This window comes from Nuphar pumila, chromosome 1 (assembly GCF_984573655.1).
Source record: "Nuphar pumila chromosome 1, dmNupPumi1.hap1.1, whole genome shotgun sequence".
NCBI lineage: Eukaryota > Viridiplantae > Streptophyta > Magnoliopsida > Nymphaeales > Nymphaeaceae > Nuphar > Nuphar pumila.
Window position 1 is genome coordinate 515,149 of NC_143249.1, and position 15,696 is coordinate 530,844.

Consider the following 15,696-nt stretch of genomic DNA (forward strand, 5'->3'; position numbering starts at 1 on the left):
CCTTTTCATCATGGGTGAATTCTTCCTACACAATTCAAGCAACTTCAATTTTATTCCACCATTCAAGCTTGCTGGAAGCAATTACATCATTTGGGTGGGACACTTGGAGACATTCATAAAAAGTCAAGGTTTGTGGGGATACGTGAGAGGTACTATTCTTGAACCCACTCCTAAAATTACAACATGTGAAAATGGTGTCGAGACAAGTCTCGAAGAAAAAGACAAAGCAATGGAAGAATATTAAAAAAAATTATATGAATGGGACATGAAAAATGCCAAGATTCTTTCATGGATGCTAAGTGGAGTCGAAACAAAAATTGCCTCAAATTTCTTGTGTTACAAAAAAGCAAGCGAATCATGTGAGTATCTTAGAGGTATGTTTACCAAAAAAGATATGGCCCATAAGTATTATCTCCAAGAAAAGGCTAGGAATATTAAACAAGGAGATAAAAATGTTAGAGATTATTTTATGGAGTTATCATCCATTTGGACTCAACTTGCTTAATTTGAACTCAAATAGGAAGGTAAGTGTATTGCGATGCGGATAGCTCAAGTTAAAGAAGATAGACTCTTTGATTTTCTTTATGAATTGAGACCCGAGTTTGAACAAACTAGGGCTTCCTTGCTATCATCCTTATCGCCTACTAATATTCATGAGATTCTCACTAAACTTGGTGGAGAAGAGACTAGGCTAAACATGAGTAAGAATGATAGTGTTCTTGCTACTTCTAGCAATAGTCAAGAAGCGGAATCTGCGCTTGCCGCCTCCAAACCGGGAAATTATATCAAACCATATGCACCTCCTCATTTCAATAAGAATAGAGGAGAGTAAAAAATAATTTGCCATAATTGTTGTGAGCCCGGCCACATTATACCTCAATGTCCTAGATTCAAGAGGGACTATAGACCTCAAGAAAAAAGATTGCTACGGCTCCGTCAAAACAAGAAGAGGATGCTCTGAACCTCAAAGATCACACCAAATCATTATCCCAATTGACGGAGGCATTATAACCATTGCTTAAAGGATCTACATCAAGAGCGGCCATTGCATCCTCTTCAACCCCTGATATGTGCTTTTGGCTTCTTGATTCAATAGCTTCATTTCATATGACCCCACACAAGTCTATTTTATCCGATTGTCGACCTAACTCAAATGCATCCTTTGTTTTCACCGTCGATGGAACTTCCTTGAAAATAAAAGGTGTTAGGATTTTTAAAAATAATTTGACAAAACACAAGTTTTATATTTCAAAAGTAAGACTTATATCAAAACTACATTTTAACTTTCTTTTGGTTTCTCAAATATCGAATCATAGATATGTTGTCATATTCTCATCAAACAAATGTTGGGTGCAAGATCGCCAGTCTGGGAAATTGATTGGAGAAGGTTCTAGGCAAAGAAATCTTTATTATATGAACTTTCTTTGCATTTTAAAGGAATCATTTTGTAATATTGCCAAAACAAAAGATATAAAAGTTTGGCACCATAGACTTGGGCATCCAAATATAAGGAAATTGAATTTTGTACCTATTACTAAGGATCTTTGCAAAGATAATTTTGAATATAAGGAATGTTTACTTGGAAAAAATAACATCTTTGCCATATGGACAAAGAACTTTTTACTCCTCAATGCCTTTTGAGTTGGTTCATTCGGATGTGTGGGGTCCTGCTCCTGTGACTTCTAAAAGAGGATTCTCCTACTATGTTGTGTTTGTTGATGATTTTACTAGATATTGTTGAATTTATTTTCTTAAGTTTAAATATGACGTATTTGCAACCTTCAAAACTTTCCATAACATGATTACAAATCAATTTGAAAGCAAAATTAAAATCCTAAGAACAGACTCTGGGGGAGAATATTTGTCAAATGATTTTAAACAATTCTTAGAAAATAAAGAAATTTTACACCAAAGATCGTGTCCTAGAACTCTACAACAAAATGGTATTTCAGAAAGAAAACATAGACATATTATGGAAACTACAAGGACACTACTTATTGCTAAGAATGTTCCTAAAAATCTTTGGGCAGAAGCTGCCTTAACCTCAATATATCTCATAAATCGGATGCCTTCAAAATCTTTATCCAATGAAATTCCTTTTGAAAAATTATTCAAATACCAACCTGACTATCAAAGACTGAGAATCTTGGTTACAAATGTTATATCTTAAATGATAAAGGAGATAAACTATCTTCTAAAGCTATCCCCTGTGCTTTCATTGGTTACTCTAAAACACAAAAAAGGTTTAAATGTTATGATATCAAAAATGATAAACTCCTTGTCTCAAAGAATGTTAACTTTGTAGAAAATGAAAGTGGATTTGAAGGAAAATGTCTCAAGACATAAATTCTGACTATTCCTTCTTATTTAAACTACTTCTAATGATGAAGATACTTATGTAGAATCCTCTATTGAGAATAGAACAACAGTTGAACCAATAGTATACACTAGAAGAAATAAAAACATATCCAGTGAAAGTGTAAATCAAGATAATCATGAAGCATTAGAAATTTCTTCTGAACAAATCATCATTCGTAGATCTGAACGAACCTCAAGGATTCTAAATAGATTTGTTTCTTATGACTCATTCTCTCCTAAACATAGAGTATGTCTTATAGCTATTCATTCATGTTTTGAACCCTCCTGTTACAATTAAGCAAAAGACCTACCAGAATGGGTAAAAGCCATGCATATAAAAATAGATGCTCTGGAAGGAGCCAACACTTGGGAAATTCTAAGTCTACCCATCAAAAAGAAAGCCATAGGTTGTAGATGGGTTTTTAAAGTCAAGACAAAAAATGATGAATCCTTGGAAAGACATAAAGCCAAGTTAGTTGCCAAAAGTTATTCTCAAGAATATGGAGTAGATTACGAAGAAACCTTTACTCCTGTTGCCAGGATGACAACTATCTTAATTCTTGTAGCTATTAAAAATTGGAATATATTCCAAATGGATGTTAAAAATGCCTTTTTAAATGGCATTCTCAATGAGTAAGTACACATGGATGTTCAACTTGGATTGATAGTCCCTACAGGTAAAGTGCTTAAATTAAAAAATGCACTGTATGGACTCAAACAAGCACCTAAAGCTTGGTTTAACACATTCAATAGTGTTATTACAAGATATGGTTTCAAACCATGTTATTGTGAAAGTATCTTCAACAAGATACTTTAATTGATAACGCAATAACCTTGAGAATAAATGTGTGAACATACACACACCAAGAACACTTGGAACACTTGTGCACAACAAGCACAACACACAGAATCACAAATGTGCAAGTGCACTCATAAGATTCATAAACAACTAAAAGGTTGGGCTATAATCCCAAAACCCTTAAGAAAATACAAGAGGAGCTGCCCATATTTATAGGGCATTTAGGAGGCCTTGGGAGGGGCTCCACATAGTCGTTGGAGCCCCTCCAATGGTCACAAATGCGACCGTTGGAGGGGTCCAACGACTAGTGGGTTGGGCCCCTCCCAATGCAAGTACAATGCATTAATTAAAGAAAAAAGAAAATAAAAAAGAAAAGAAAAAAGGGGAAAAATACAAACCATATTCACGAAAATGAATATGTGTAAAATGCCTAAACTACCCTTAGCAATATATATATTATATATATAATAGGTAGATACATATACATATATAATATATGTATATGTATCACCTTATATATATAAAATATATATACGAAATTACAAGATTGTTTTACATATTTTAACACCCCCCTCAAACTTAGGGCAAGATGACCGATAGTTTGCCAAGAAGGAAGTTGAACCGCGGAGCGCACAAGGCTTTAGTAAAGAAGTCTGCCAACTGATATTCAGACGTGGCATAAGGAAGATCAATGACTCCTCTAAGATATGCTTCACGAACATAGTGACAGTCCATTTCGATGTGTTTAGTTCGCTCATGAAAGGTGTGATTTTTCACAATGTAGATTGCACTCTTGTTGTCACAACAAAGCTTAGTGGGCCCTTCTATTGTAATCCCCATGTCTTCTAGCAATTGATGAATCCAAACAATCTCCATTGTAGTAGTTGCCATGGCACGATATTCAGCTTCTGTAGAGGAGAGCGACACCTTTTGTTGTTTCTTGCATCTCCACGATATCAGTGAGTCTTCTAAGAATACACAAAAACCAGTGGTGGAGTGATGGTTATTTGGGTCACCTCCCCAATCAGAGTTAGTATAAACAATCAATTTTAAGTCGGAAGAAGAGGACAGAAAAACTCCTTTATTTAGAGTACCCTTTATGTATCTCACGACTCGTAAGATGACACTCATGTGAACTGATGTAGGCGCATGCTGAAACTGACTTGCAGTATGGACTGCATGGGATATATCTGGTCTGGTAATACTCAGATACATCAATGATCCTAGAAGTTGTCTGTAGGGTGTAGGATCCAAAAGGGGAACCCCATCATCAATTTTCATCTTTGCCCCTACTACCGCAGGAGTTTCACAAAGCTTCTCATCTGTAATACTTGACCTGTCAATGATCTCAGAAGCAAGCTTAGTTTGAGATAAGAAATATCCTCTAAGAGAGTATGCTACTTCAATTCCCAAAAAATAAGTTACAAAACCCAAGTCAGACATTTCAAATTTATCTTTTAAGATATATTTTATACTCTTAACCCTGTTAGAGTCACTCCCGGTGATGAGCATGTCATCAACATACAGTAGTAAAATTACAATCCCTGCATTGGATTTTCTAACAAATAGAGCAGTGTCAGTAAAACAAGAGGAAAAACCATTCTCAATCATCACAGAGTTAAATCTATCATACCAAGCCTTGGGGGCTTGTTTTAGACCATAGAGTGCTTTTTGAAGACGAAGCACCTTTCCCTTAGGAGTCTCCATTCCAGGAGGAGCATCCATATAAACTTTTTCACTTAAATCGCCATTTAAAAAGACATTTTTAACATCCATTTGATAGATGTTCCATTTGTTGATAGAGACAACGGTTATAAGGCATCAGACAGTGACCATACGAGCTACAGGAACAAAAGTTTCTTCATAGTCAATACCATATTCTTGACCATATCCTTTTGCAACCAAGCGAGCTTTATACCTTTCAAGGGTTTCATCACTTTTAGTTTTTACTTTGAAAACCCATCTGCACCCTATTGTTTTCTTGCCTTTAGGAAGATTTTGAAACTCCCAAGTTTTGGCTCTTCTCAGAGCCTCAAGTTCATTGTCCATTGCATTAATCCATTCAGGGCACTTACGTGCTTCTTCAAAATTTCTAGGTTCTATATAGGAGTGGATGGCACTAAGGCAGACTCTATATCTTGGTGAAAAAGAGTCATAGGAAATGAACCTAGAAGGAGGCCTTCTACTTCTTTCGGTTCTACGAGGGATCACTTCATTCTAAGAGGCACTGGGACTGACATCATTATATCTGTCAAGAGCACTCCTAAAGTTGTTTCGATCTCTATGAGTATAGGTGATAGGGTCTCTAGGTAATTCTTCATCAATATGTTGATGTGACGAAGGAAGCAAGGAGATGTTTTCCTTGGTTTCAAATTCATTTGGGTTACTTTGATCTGACTCATCATCACTAGTGTCATCGTCTTTATTCAGTAAATCAAATAAAAAGGAATAATCCACATTTTCATTATGAGGGTCACACCGTTCAAATCCACTAAGATTTTCCAAAAAACTCACATTTCTGGAAACATACAATTTATCACTTTTGATATCATAACAACGAAACCCCTTTTGGGTTTCAGAATAACCAAGAAAGGCACAAGGAATGGCTTTAGGAGAAAGTTTGTCATTCTTATCAGTAAGAACAAAACATTTACATCCAAAGACCCTTAACCTGCTATAATCAGGTTCCTTATCGTACAATTTTTCAAAGGGAGAAATTTTGTTTAAATTTTTCAATGGGAGTCTGTTTACGAGATAGATAGAAGTAAGGGCTGCCTCAGCCCAGAGATTCTTTGAAATGTTTTTAGAAATGAGTAAAGTCCTAGTTGTTTCAATGATATGTGTGCTTTCGTTCGACTAACCCATTTTGTTGAGGGGTTTTCGGACAAGATTTTTGGTGAAGAATACCAAAATTTTCAAGATAACTTTTAAATTCATTTGAGAGGTATTCTCCTCCTGAGTCAGACCTAAAGATTTTTAAGCATCCATTGAATTGATTTGAAATCATTGTGTGAAAACTTTTAAAGGTTGAGAAAACTTCATGTTTGTGTTTAAGGAAATAAATCCAACAAAACCTAGTGTAGTCATCTACAAAGATCACATAATATGAAAATCCTCCTTTAGACATTACCGGAGCCGGTCCCCATACATCGGAATGGACAATTTCAAATGGTTTTGTCGTGAACATGGATCTTTGAGGAAAAGGCAAACATTTCATTTTCCCAAAAATACATTCATTACATAAAAAATCACTTTTACAAAGATGTTTAACTAAAGACAAATAGGAGATTTTAACAATATTGGGATGACCCAATCTCTTATGCCATACATGAATATCTTTGTTTTGGACGACGTTGCAAAATTAACTCTTGGGAACTTGAAGAAAATCTATGTAGTAGAGGTCTCCTCTTCTAGAGCCTTCCCCAATCAATCTCCCGGACAGGCGATCCTGTATCCAACATTTATTAGAAGAGAATTTTATATCGCAACCATGGTCCGAGAGTTGGGAGACGAAAATAAGATTTAAGTTAAGGTTTGGGATAAAACGAATTTTTGGAACAAAGAAGTCTTGTCTTTCAAAATTACTTATTCCTTTAATCTCAAGAGATGTTCCGTCCGCGGTTGAGACAAAGGATGGAAAAGAATTTTTAGAAAAATTTGAAAGAGAGCAAGAGCTAGGGGTCATGTGAAAGGATGCCTCGGAATCTAAAAGCCAAGATGTCTTACCGGGGGAAGAGGATGACATAGCGGCTCCGGAAGTGCCTCCCTTGAGAAGAGGTTGTAGTGCCTCTACGATTTGTTGAAGGGAAAGAGACTCACTTGATGAAGAAGGTCGTTCTTCCGCTTGGGATGCCATAGCCGTTGCAATCAATTTCTTCCATTTAGGACACATAGGTTTGATGTGTCCGGGTTCTTTACAATACTAGCAATTTAATTTGCTATAGTCTCTTTTGCCATACCGATCATTTCCTCCTTGAGCTTGGTTCTTGAAATGAGGAGGTCTATAGGTCTTCATGTTATTTCTCGGTCTTGACACGACATTAACCATTTCACCATCTTCTTGAGTAGAAGAAGTAACAAGAATGCTAAAATTATTTTTGCCAATCCCCATACGGGTTTCTTCACCACTTAGCTTGGTGATAACATCTTCAAGTGAGGGTGATGTGAAAGCGGAGAGAAGAGAGGACCAAACTTGTTCAAATTCGGGTCTAAGGCCATTTAGAAAATTGAAAAACCGGTCTTTTTCAAGTTGTTTGTGCCTTAATTCGATTGCCTCTCCACTCCATTTAGGTTCAAGAATTGCGAGCTTGTCTCAAATAGAGGATAATTCGGCAAAGTACTCCCGAATGGTCATGTCATTTTGTTGGAGGGTCAAAGCCCTCTTTTGGAGAAAGTACTTGTGGGATAGATCTCTTGAGGTGTACATTTTCTCAAGATACACCCAAGCATCAGAAGCTTTTTTAAATTTGATGATATTGGCGTTTATCTTGGTCTCAACGGATGAGAAAATCCAAGATAAGATCTTGAAGTTCTTCATTTCCCAATCATCATGTTTTTTAGAATACTCTTCAAGAGCCTTTTGTCTTTCATCCCCTTCAAGGATCTTAATGTCCCCTCCTTCAATAACGGTGATTTTGGGTTCTGGTTTCGCTATGGATCCATGAATGTAACCCCAAAGCCCCTTTTCTTTAATATGGGCTTCCATATTACCGGCCCAAACATGATAGTTTGAGCCATTAAGCTTAAACCCAAGAGAGAAATGAGAGTCTTTTCACCCATTACAGAGGAAAGAAGATAAGGAATAATACGTACCTCAAATACTTTTCGCGTCTTTCTTGACAAGAGAGGCTCTCAAAATATTGCTCGAAAAAGATGATTCTCTTTGATTTCAAAAAACTTGAAGGCACGCTTTTCGAGGAATGCAAGAGAGGGCGAATCACAATTCTTCTTTTTCAACGAGGCTCTGATACCATGTGAAAATATCTTCAACAAGATACTTTAATTGATAACGCAATAACCTTGAGAATAAATGTGTGAACATACACACACCAAGAACACTTGGAACACTTGTGCACAACAAGCACAACACACAAAATCACAAATGTGCAAATGCACTCATAAGATTCATAAACAACTAAAAGGTTGGGCTATAATCCCAAAACCCTTAAGAAAATACAAGAGGAGCTGCCCATATTTATAGGGCATTTAGGAGGCCTTGGGAGGGGCTCCACATAGTCGTTGGAGCCCCTCCAACGGTCACAAATGTGACCGTTGGAGGGGTCCAACGACTAGTGGGTTGGGCCCCTCCCAATGCAAGTACAATGCATTAATTAAAGAAAAAAGAAAATAAAAAAGAAAAAAGAAAAAAGGGGAAAAATACAAACCATATTCACGAAAATGAATATGTGTAAAATGCCTAAACTACCCTTAGCAATATATATATATATTATATATAATAGGTAGATACATATACATATATAATATATGTATATGTATCACCTTATATATATAAAATATATATACGAAATTACAAGATTGTTTTACATATTTTAACAGTTATACTGACACAACCGTATTTATTAAGAAATCTTCTGCAGGTATTATAATTTTACTTTTATATGTTGATGATATGTTGATTACAGGAAGTGACAAAGAAGAAATTAAAAAAGTAAAATAGTTTTTGAAAAACTCTTTTGAAATGACTGATCTTGGGTTCCTAACATACTTTCTTGGGATAGAAGTATCATATTCTAATATAGGATATATATTGTCACAAACAAAATTTGCTTTAGATATCATTGACAGGTCAGGATTATTAGATGACAAAATTGTTGATACTCCAGAGATTGTCGGAATGAAGATGCAGGCTGATGATGGAGTTCTCTTGGACAACCCAACTCCCTTCGGATAGCTTGTGGGATCTCTTATCTATCTAAGTATTACACGACCAGACATAACTCTTGCTGTACATATAGCTAGTCAATTTCAGCACATTCCAACATGAGTTCATAATGAGAGTTATCAAAATACATCATACTCACACAAATGCATATGCACAAGTCCACTATGGGACAATACAAAAGCCAATAAAGCAATAACGAAAACACAAGAGTAAAAAGTATCAGCCTTTATTGATTAAAAGCTTAACACAAGCATTAAATAAAACACATGCTTAGAAAACTAACTAATAAAACAAACTTTAATGTCAGATTACTTATAAGCATGTGTTTTAAGTCTTGTGTCATTAAATAAAACACATGCTTTGAACCATGCAATCTTGGTTTTAGCTTGGTCATTTCACTAGTTTAAATGTGGCAATGGAGGGTGGTTTCTGATTTGCCATCTTGATGTGTCAATGCTGCCTAAAAGGCTACTGCAGATATGAGTGAATTTGTGATGCCAATTGTCATTTTTGTATAAACATAGTTATTACTTGTATGTTTCTGAAGTGGTTGTTATATCAATTGATTATAAATTACACTGTCGGATAAGTATTAAATAGAGATAAGTAGATAACTATTTGAACTTGTAAATAACTGACTATTTAAGGAGAAAAAGCTCTCCTTTTTTCCCCCTTCAAAGATCTTTGTTTATCCATTATCAATTTTTCTTTATGATCAACACATTTTGGCTAAATGTTTAGCAATAGAGATACTTGTCAATGGAAGTCGTGTGTCATTAGTTATGTAATGTGTCTTTCCCCAGCAATTGGTAATTGTTGTATGTACAAGTCCACTTAGTGGGTACCGTTAGCTTGGTGAATCGTGTTCTGTATCAGTTTTGTTTCTGAACATGTCCAGTTTTCCAAATGGTGCAAATTGCCTTTTGGACAGCATTGGACTTGAACCAACTGTGGAAGGCACCCAAATTGGGTCTCCAGGCCCAACCTGTTTGTCTTATTAAGGCTTGAACTTGGCACAGAAGAGGCAACTTTTCACTTATCAGGTTGCACGAGAAGCTTATCAGGAATGCAGGATAGGGCCAACCATCCTACTGTTAAATTCACTTGGACCTAATATAGCTTCTGTTAATTAGGCTCTAAATCAGCTTGTTGGGTTGGCATTGGGCCACGTCTGGCCAGGTTTGGATAGGATTACAAGTCCCTTTCAGGCTTGATGAAAAATTTGGCCCAAGTGAGCAGGAGCACTAAACTATTGTGCTGGAACCAGGCTTAAGACACTTGAGCTTGGGCTAGAAATTGTAGGTTAGCTGTATGTGTTCCTGGGCTGTGCTTGGACTGCACAGGGCAGGTCCTATTAAAAAAGTTTAGACCCAGGATCTAGTTACGGCTGGTTATTTGTCAGGTTGTGTCTAAGCCAGAGTTACCGGAAGCTTCTTAGATATGTGGGAAGCTCGCTTCCCGGAAACTCTCTTCGGAAGCACGATACTCCTCGCTTCCGAAACTTGATGAGAACCTCGATTCCCCCACGCTTCTCCTATGCTTTCCACAAGCTTCATTTATTCTTATTATATGTTCTCTTACTCAACTTTTCATGTTTTTTATTTGTTTTCTCTAACTCTTCTCACTCACTTCCACGTGCTTTCACTAAATTGGTAGTTATCATTTTTAGATTTTGTTAAAAATTTAATTCTTACACTAAAAAATTATGAAATTTAGTATTAGTTACTTTTATTTTAGTTTTTATTTGTGTTTTATTTTGATTCTCATTCAATTCTTATATTTCTTTTTTTTTTATTCCTCGCTTTCCGCTTCCTATATTTTAAAATGCATCGCTTCTCGCTTCCCGTATCGTTTCCCGCTTCCGCTTCCTAGTTTGGCAACCTTGGTCTAAGCATCATGCACCTGATAATTGCCTCATGGCCTATCCTTCACAACAGGCCTGCCCCTGGCCCAACGTCCAGCCCTACTTGGTCAAAATCAAGCTAAACCTGTTTGCTGTTGCTACTAGACATGGATTAGCTTTTGCATGGAGTTTACTAGTCGGTGTTTGGCTTGTCCGTGATTTTTTCCATTTATTGATAAAAGTATGTTTGGCAGCTCTACTATAGTATTTTCTAGCTCAAAAGAAAATCTTCTAAATCTGCGATTTCTTTTTCTCTTAGGTATATAAATGAAGACCAACTGATTGTACCCATGCTGAAAATGCTAAGGGATTCTGGTCGTGCAACTTTTTTGGTGACAAATAGGTATTTATGTTTCCATTTCTCCTTCCTTTTCTTTCCCGCTTTTCCTTATGTGGTTATTGGAGTTTCTCATGGGCAATATACATTCACCATGTGTCTTAACAATTTTCTGCAAGCTCAATAACATTTGCTGTGCACTTTTATCATTTGAAATATGAAAGACTATAAAAACGCTTTATGTGATCATTTTCAGTATTTGGCCTTAATAAAGTTAACAAACCTTGTTCATGCTCTCAATCTATCTAACCAGGAAAAAATGTTTACTACATACTAAGATTGACCAAAACAGGAAAAAGAACAAATCAAAATGTTATCTTATATCATCAATATAAGAGATAATACATGGAAGATCCATGACATACATTGCTTGGTTGTGGGGCAACTAGAATTTTCATTTCTTTCCTCTATTGGTTTTACAGCTTATACCTCTACTAAGCAATTATACATCCAACCACTGTCTTAAAAGGGAAGGATTAGAATAATTGACTAAAATACTCTGACTTACCCTAACTTATACACTGGATTAAAAAGTGTAAAAGAAAAAGGGAATAAAAATCCTCACACAGAACTACAGATGAATACACTATGATACAGGTTGACTAACAATGTTGACTACTTTCACACTTGCTATAAGCTTTTTTAGAACCATGCTATACTCCATTTCCTAAGAAGATCATCTGTGAGTCTGGGCATTCAATTAGAGTAAAAATATTCTTTTGGTTGGTCTCTTTTAACTGGATAAATATACTGGATTAATTTGAAGAGAAAAGCTTTCAGCTTGACAGCCAGCAAACTACCTGCTGCATAGATGAGTTGACATCTCATCTACTTTAGTTATGTCCAACCTTTGAAAAGTTATTTAAGATGGCATACATCATTCAAAGTGCTATTTGGATCTTGGATGAAGGAAAGGGGATGGAGTGTGAAATGGTGACGGTGGTTGTTATTGCTGTGAAAATGTCTTCAAAGAGACTATGTGCACAAAAGCGCTAAGTTCTTAACGTGAAATATGTGCACAAAGGCACAAGATGAACACTTGAAAAGTGTGCACAAAGGCACAAGATGAATACTTACAAAAGATTACAAATGCACAAAGGCATGAAATAAAAAGGAATCTTTATTGAATGCTAGAGAGAGCTTTTAGAAAAGCTTAGAATTTACAAAAGGGGAAGACCCCTATTTATACACTTGAAGACCCTTGGAGGGGCTCCAGATATAGATGTTGGAGCCCTTCCAACGGTCATATTATGTACCGTTGGAGGGGCCCAACGTCTATAAATGTGGGCCCCTCAATGGCTAAAAAACAAAAAGAATAAAAAAAGAAAAATACAAAAGAAAAGGAGCATATTCCAAGAAAAGAATATGCGTGAAAAAGAAAAAGACTATTTTACCCTTATAGGGTATTACAACAATATATATATATATATATTTATATATAGACATATATATAGATTATATTTTAACATCCTCCTTCAAACTTATGGTGTAATAACTGAAAGTTTGTCAAGAAGAAAATTGAATCTAGGAAAACATAGCGCCTTAGTAAAGAAGTCAACAGTTGATATTCTGACCTTATACAAGGTAGATCAGTGACTTTCTTCAGATATTCTTCTCTAACATAGTGGCAGTCTATCTCGATATGCTTCGTGCGTTCATGAAATGTGTGATTCTTGGCAATATATATTGCACTTTTGTTGTCACAATACAACCTTGTAAGTCGTTGAACACGAATGCCCATATCTTCCAACAACCATCGAATCCAAACAATTTTCATGGTTGTAGTTGCCATGGCTCGGTACTCAGCCTCGATAGATGACATCGACACTTTCTGTTGTTTCTTGCATCTCCAAGAAATTAATGATTCACCTAAAAAGACACAAAAACCAGTGGTGGAGTGACGGTTATTTGGATTACCTCCTCAATCAGAATCAGTATAAGCCATTAAATTTAATTCAGAAGATAAAGATAGAAATACTCCCTTATTTATAGACCCATTTATATATATGATAATACGAAGAATGACACTAATATGAACTGATGTAGGGGCATGTTGAAATTGACTTGCAACATAAACAACATGAGAGATATCCGGTCTAGTGATGCTAAGATACATCAAAGATCCAACGAGTTGCCTGTAAGGAGTGGGATCTTCTAGAGGAACCCCATCATCAATTTTTAATTTTGTTCCTACTACTTCAGGAGTTTCGCAAATTTTATCATCTGAAATTCCTGACGTGTCAATAATCTCACAAGTAAGTTTAGTTTGAGACAAAAAATGACCTCTATGAGAATAAAAAACTTCAATACCTAAAAAATATGTCAGAAAACTTAAGTCCGTCATTTCAAATTTTTCTGTTAATGTAGACTTGATACTCTTGATCCCTTTGGCATCATCACCTGAGATTAACATATCATCAACATATAATAATAAAATCACAATTCTTGCATTAGATTTCTTGACAAACAGGGCATTGTCAGCATAACATGAAATAAAACCATTTTCTACCATTAAATTGTTAAACCGATCATACCAAGCCTTGGGAGCCTGTTTCAAGTCATAAAGAACTTTTTATAGACGAAGAACTTTACCTTTAGGAACAACCATACCCGGAGGAGGATCCATATAAACTTTTTCATTTAGTGCTCTATTTAAAAATGCATTTTTAATATCCATTTGATATATGTTCCATTTTTTAATAGAGACAATTGTAATTAGACACCTAACAATGACCATTTACGCAACGGGCGCAAAAATTTTATCGTATTCTATTCCATATTCTTGACTATATCTATTGGCAACTAGACGGGCTTTATACCTTTCAAGAGTCCCATCACTTTTAGTTCTTTGTAGACCCACCTACATCCTATTGTTTTCTTAACTCTAGTTAAATCTTGAAATTCTCAAGTTTTAGCCTTTTTAAGAGCTTTAAGTTCATTATCTATTGCATCCCTCCATTCTGCCATTTTCTTGGCTTCTTCAAAATTTTTAGGTTCCACATAGAATGAATGGTACTATGACATGCTTTATGTTTAGGTGAGAAGGATTCATAGGATATAAATCTAGAAGGATTTCTCCCAGTTCTTTCGGCCCTACGAGGATTATTTGTTGAAGTAGGTTCATTAGATTCACTATATTTCTCAATTGCACTTCTAAAAGTGTCTCTATCTCTATGGGTATAAGTGATTGGTTCACACGATATTCCTTCTTCGATAGTTGGCTTAAGAAATGGAGAATTATTACTTTCTTGTGGATCATTACAAGAAGCATCAAATATCATTTCATTATCATTAGAAATTATTGAGATTGTAATATACGACTGGGTTGACAGACCCGACCCACGTTGTATCATAAATATAATACTGAAGATAGGGCACGCTCGATTATGAAGAGCTGCTCCAGTCATTGCCACCTCTTCTTCTTGCAATATTTCTCTCTTCTACAGTGGACGAAGAACAGATCGAAGGTGTGAGATCTCTTACATGGTATGAGAGCGGGTTAAGAAGTGAATACCAGGTCGGGTTCTCCCCTTTCTCTTTTCCTTTCTCCCTTCCTCTTTTCTTTACCCTCTTCCTCTCCTCTCTTCTCCCTTTCTTCGATCCTAAGTCTGATCTTATCAGATCAGACTCTATTCCTCCCCTGTCATGAAAGTTGATCTCACCATATTAGATTAAAACCTCCCCCTTTCTTAACATTTTAGGTATTTTTTTTCTTCTCTAGTTTTCGATCTCTTATATTGAATACAGTCATGTCACGTAGTCTGGTGACGTCAAACCGGATCTACTTCTCTTAAATCTCGTTGGATTGGATTGTTCCAGCCCATGCGTTTCATTCCCAGTCGTGACACATTGTTTCTTTTCTTTAGCAATGATTACAATCAAATCTGATTGTATCTAATCAGATTTATGTTTTCTTTTAAATCCATATCGTTCTTCTACCTTTCAAGTCAAATCTCATTCTCCAAATTGTTTTGCTTATTCATTATTTCCTGTTCGTATCGACGAATCAAATCTAAATCAGATTTCAACGTCTCAACGTGAAATCTGATCTGATCTCATTTCTCGCCCAACGTGAACTCTCCTCTCTTGTTTTCACGTCAATCACTTCCAATATCACATCAAAGTGTCGGTAAAAAAAAAAACTTTCGACCCTTACTTTGTCGTGTCCTGCTGATTCTCTCTGATCTGTTGCAGTAATACTATTTTCAAAAAAAAAGTATCCTTTGCTGGGAACTCCAACTGCTGATCAAAGTGATCTTTTGTTGCCCTTTCACATGGACTCTCCTTCCCTTCCCTCCGGTTTCCTTGGACAACTCATATCTGAGAAATTGAACACCTCATACTACTTGACCTGGAAGCGGCAAATTTTGCCTTTTCTTAAGAGTCTGGATCTCTCT

The 15,696-nt window shown here is 36.0% G+C and overlaps 1 protein-coding gene across 1 annotated transcript in view; it reads left to right on the forward strand.

Moving 5' to 3' along the window:
• The window catches only part of LOC149847617 (HAD-superfamily hydrolase, subfamily IG, 5'-nucleotidase), a 161,339-nt gene that overhangs the window by 47,555 nt on the left and 98,088 nt on the right, over window positions 1-15,696 (forward strand). Inside the window, exon 6 of the mRNA XM_090002159.1 lies at window positions 11,222-11,305. Coding sequence (XP_089858285.1) covers window positions 11,222-11,305 — 84 coding nt within the window. The remainder of the gene's footprint in view (window positions 1-11,221; window positions 11,306-15,696) is intronic.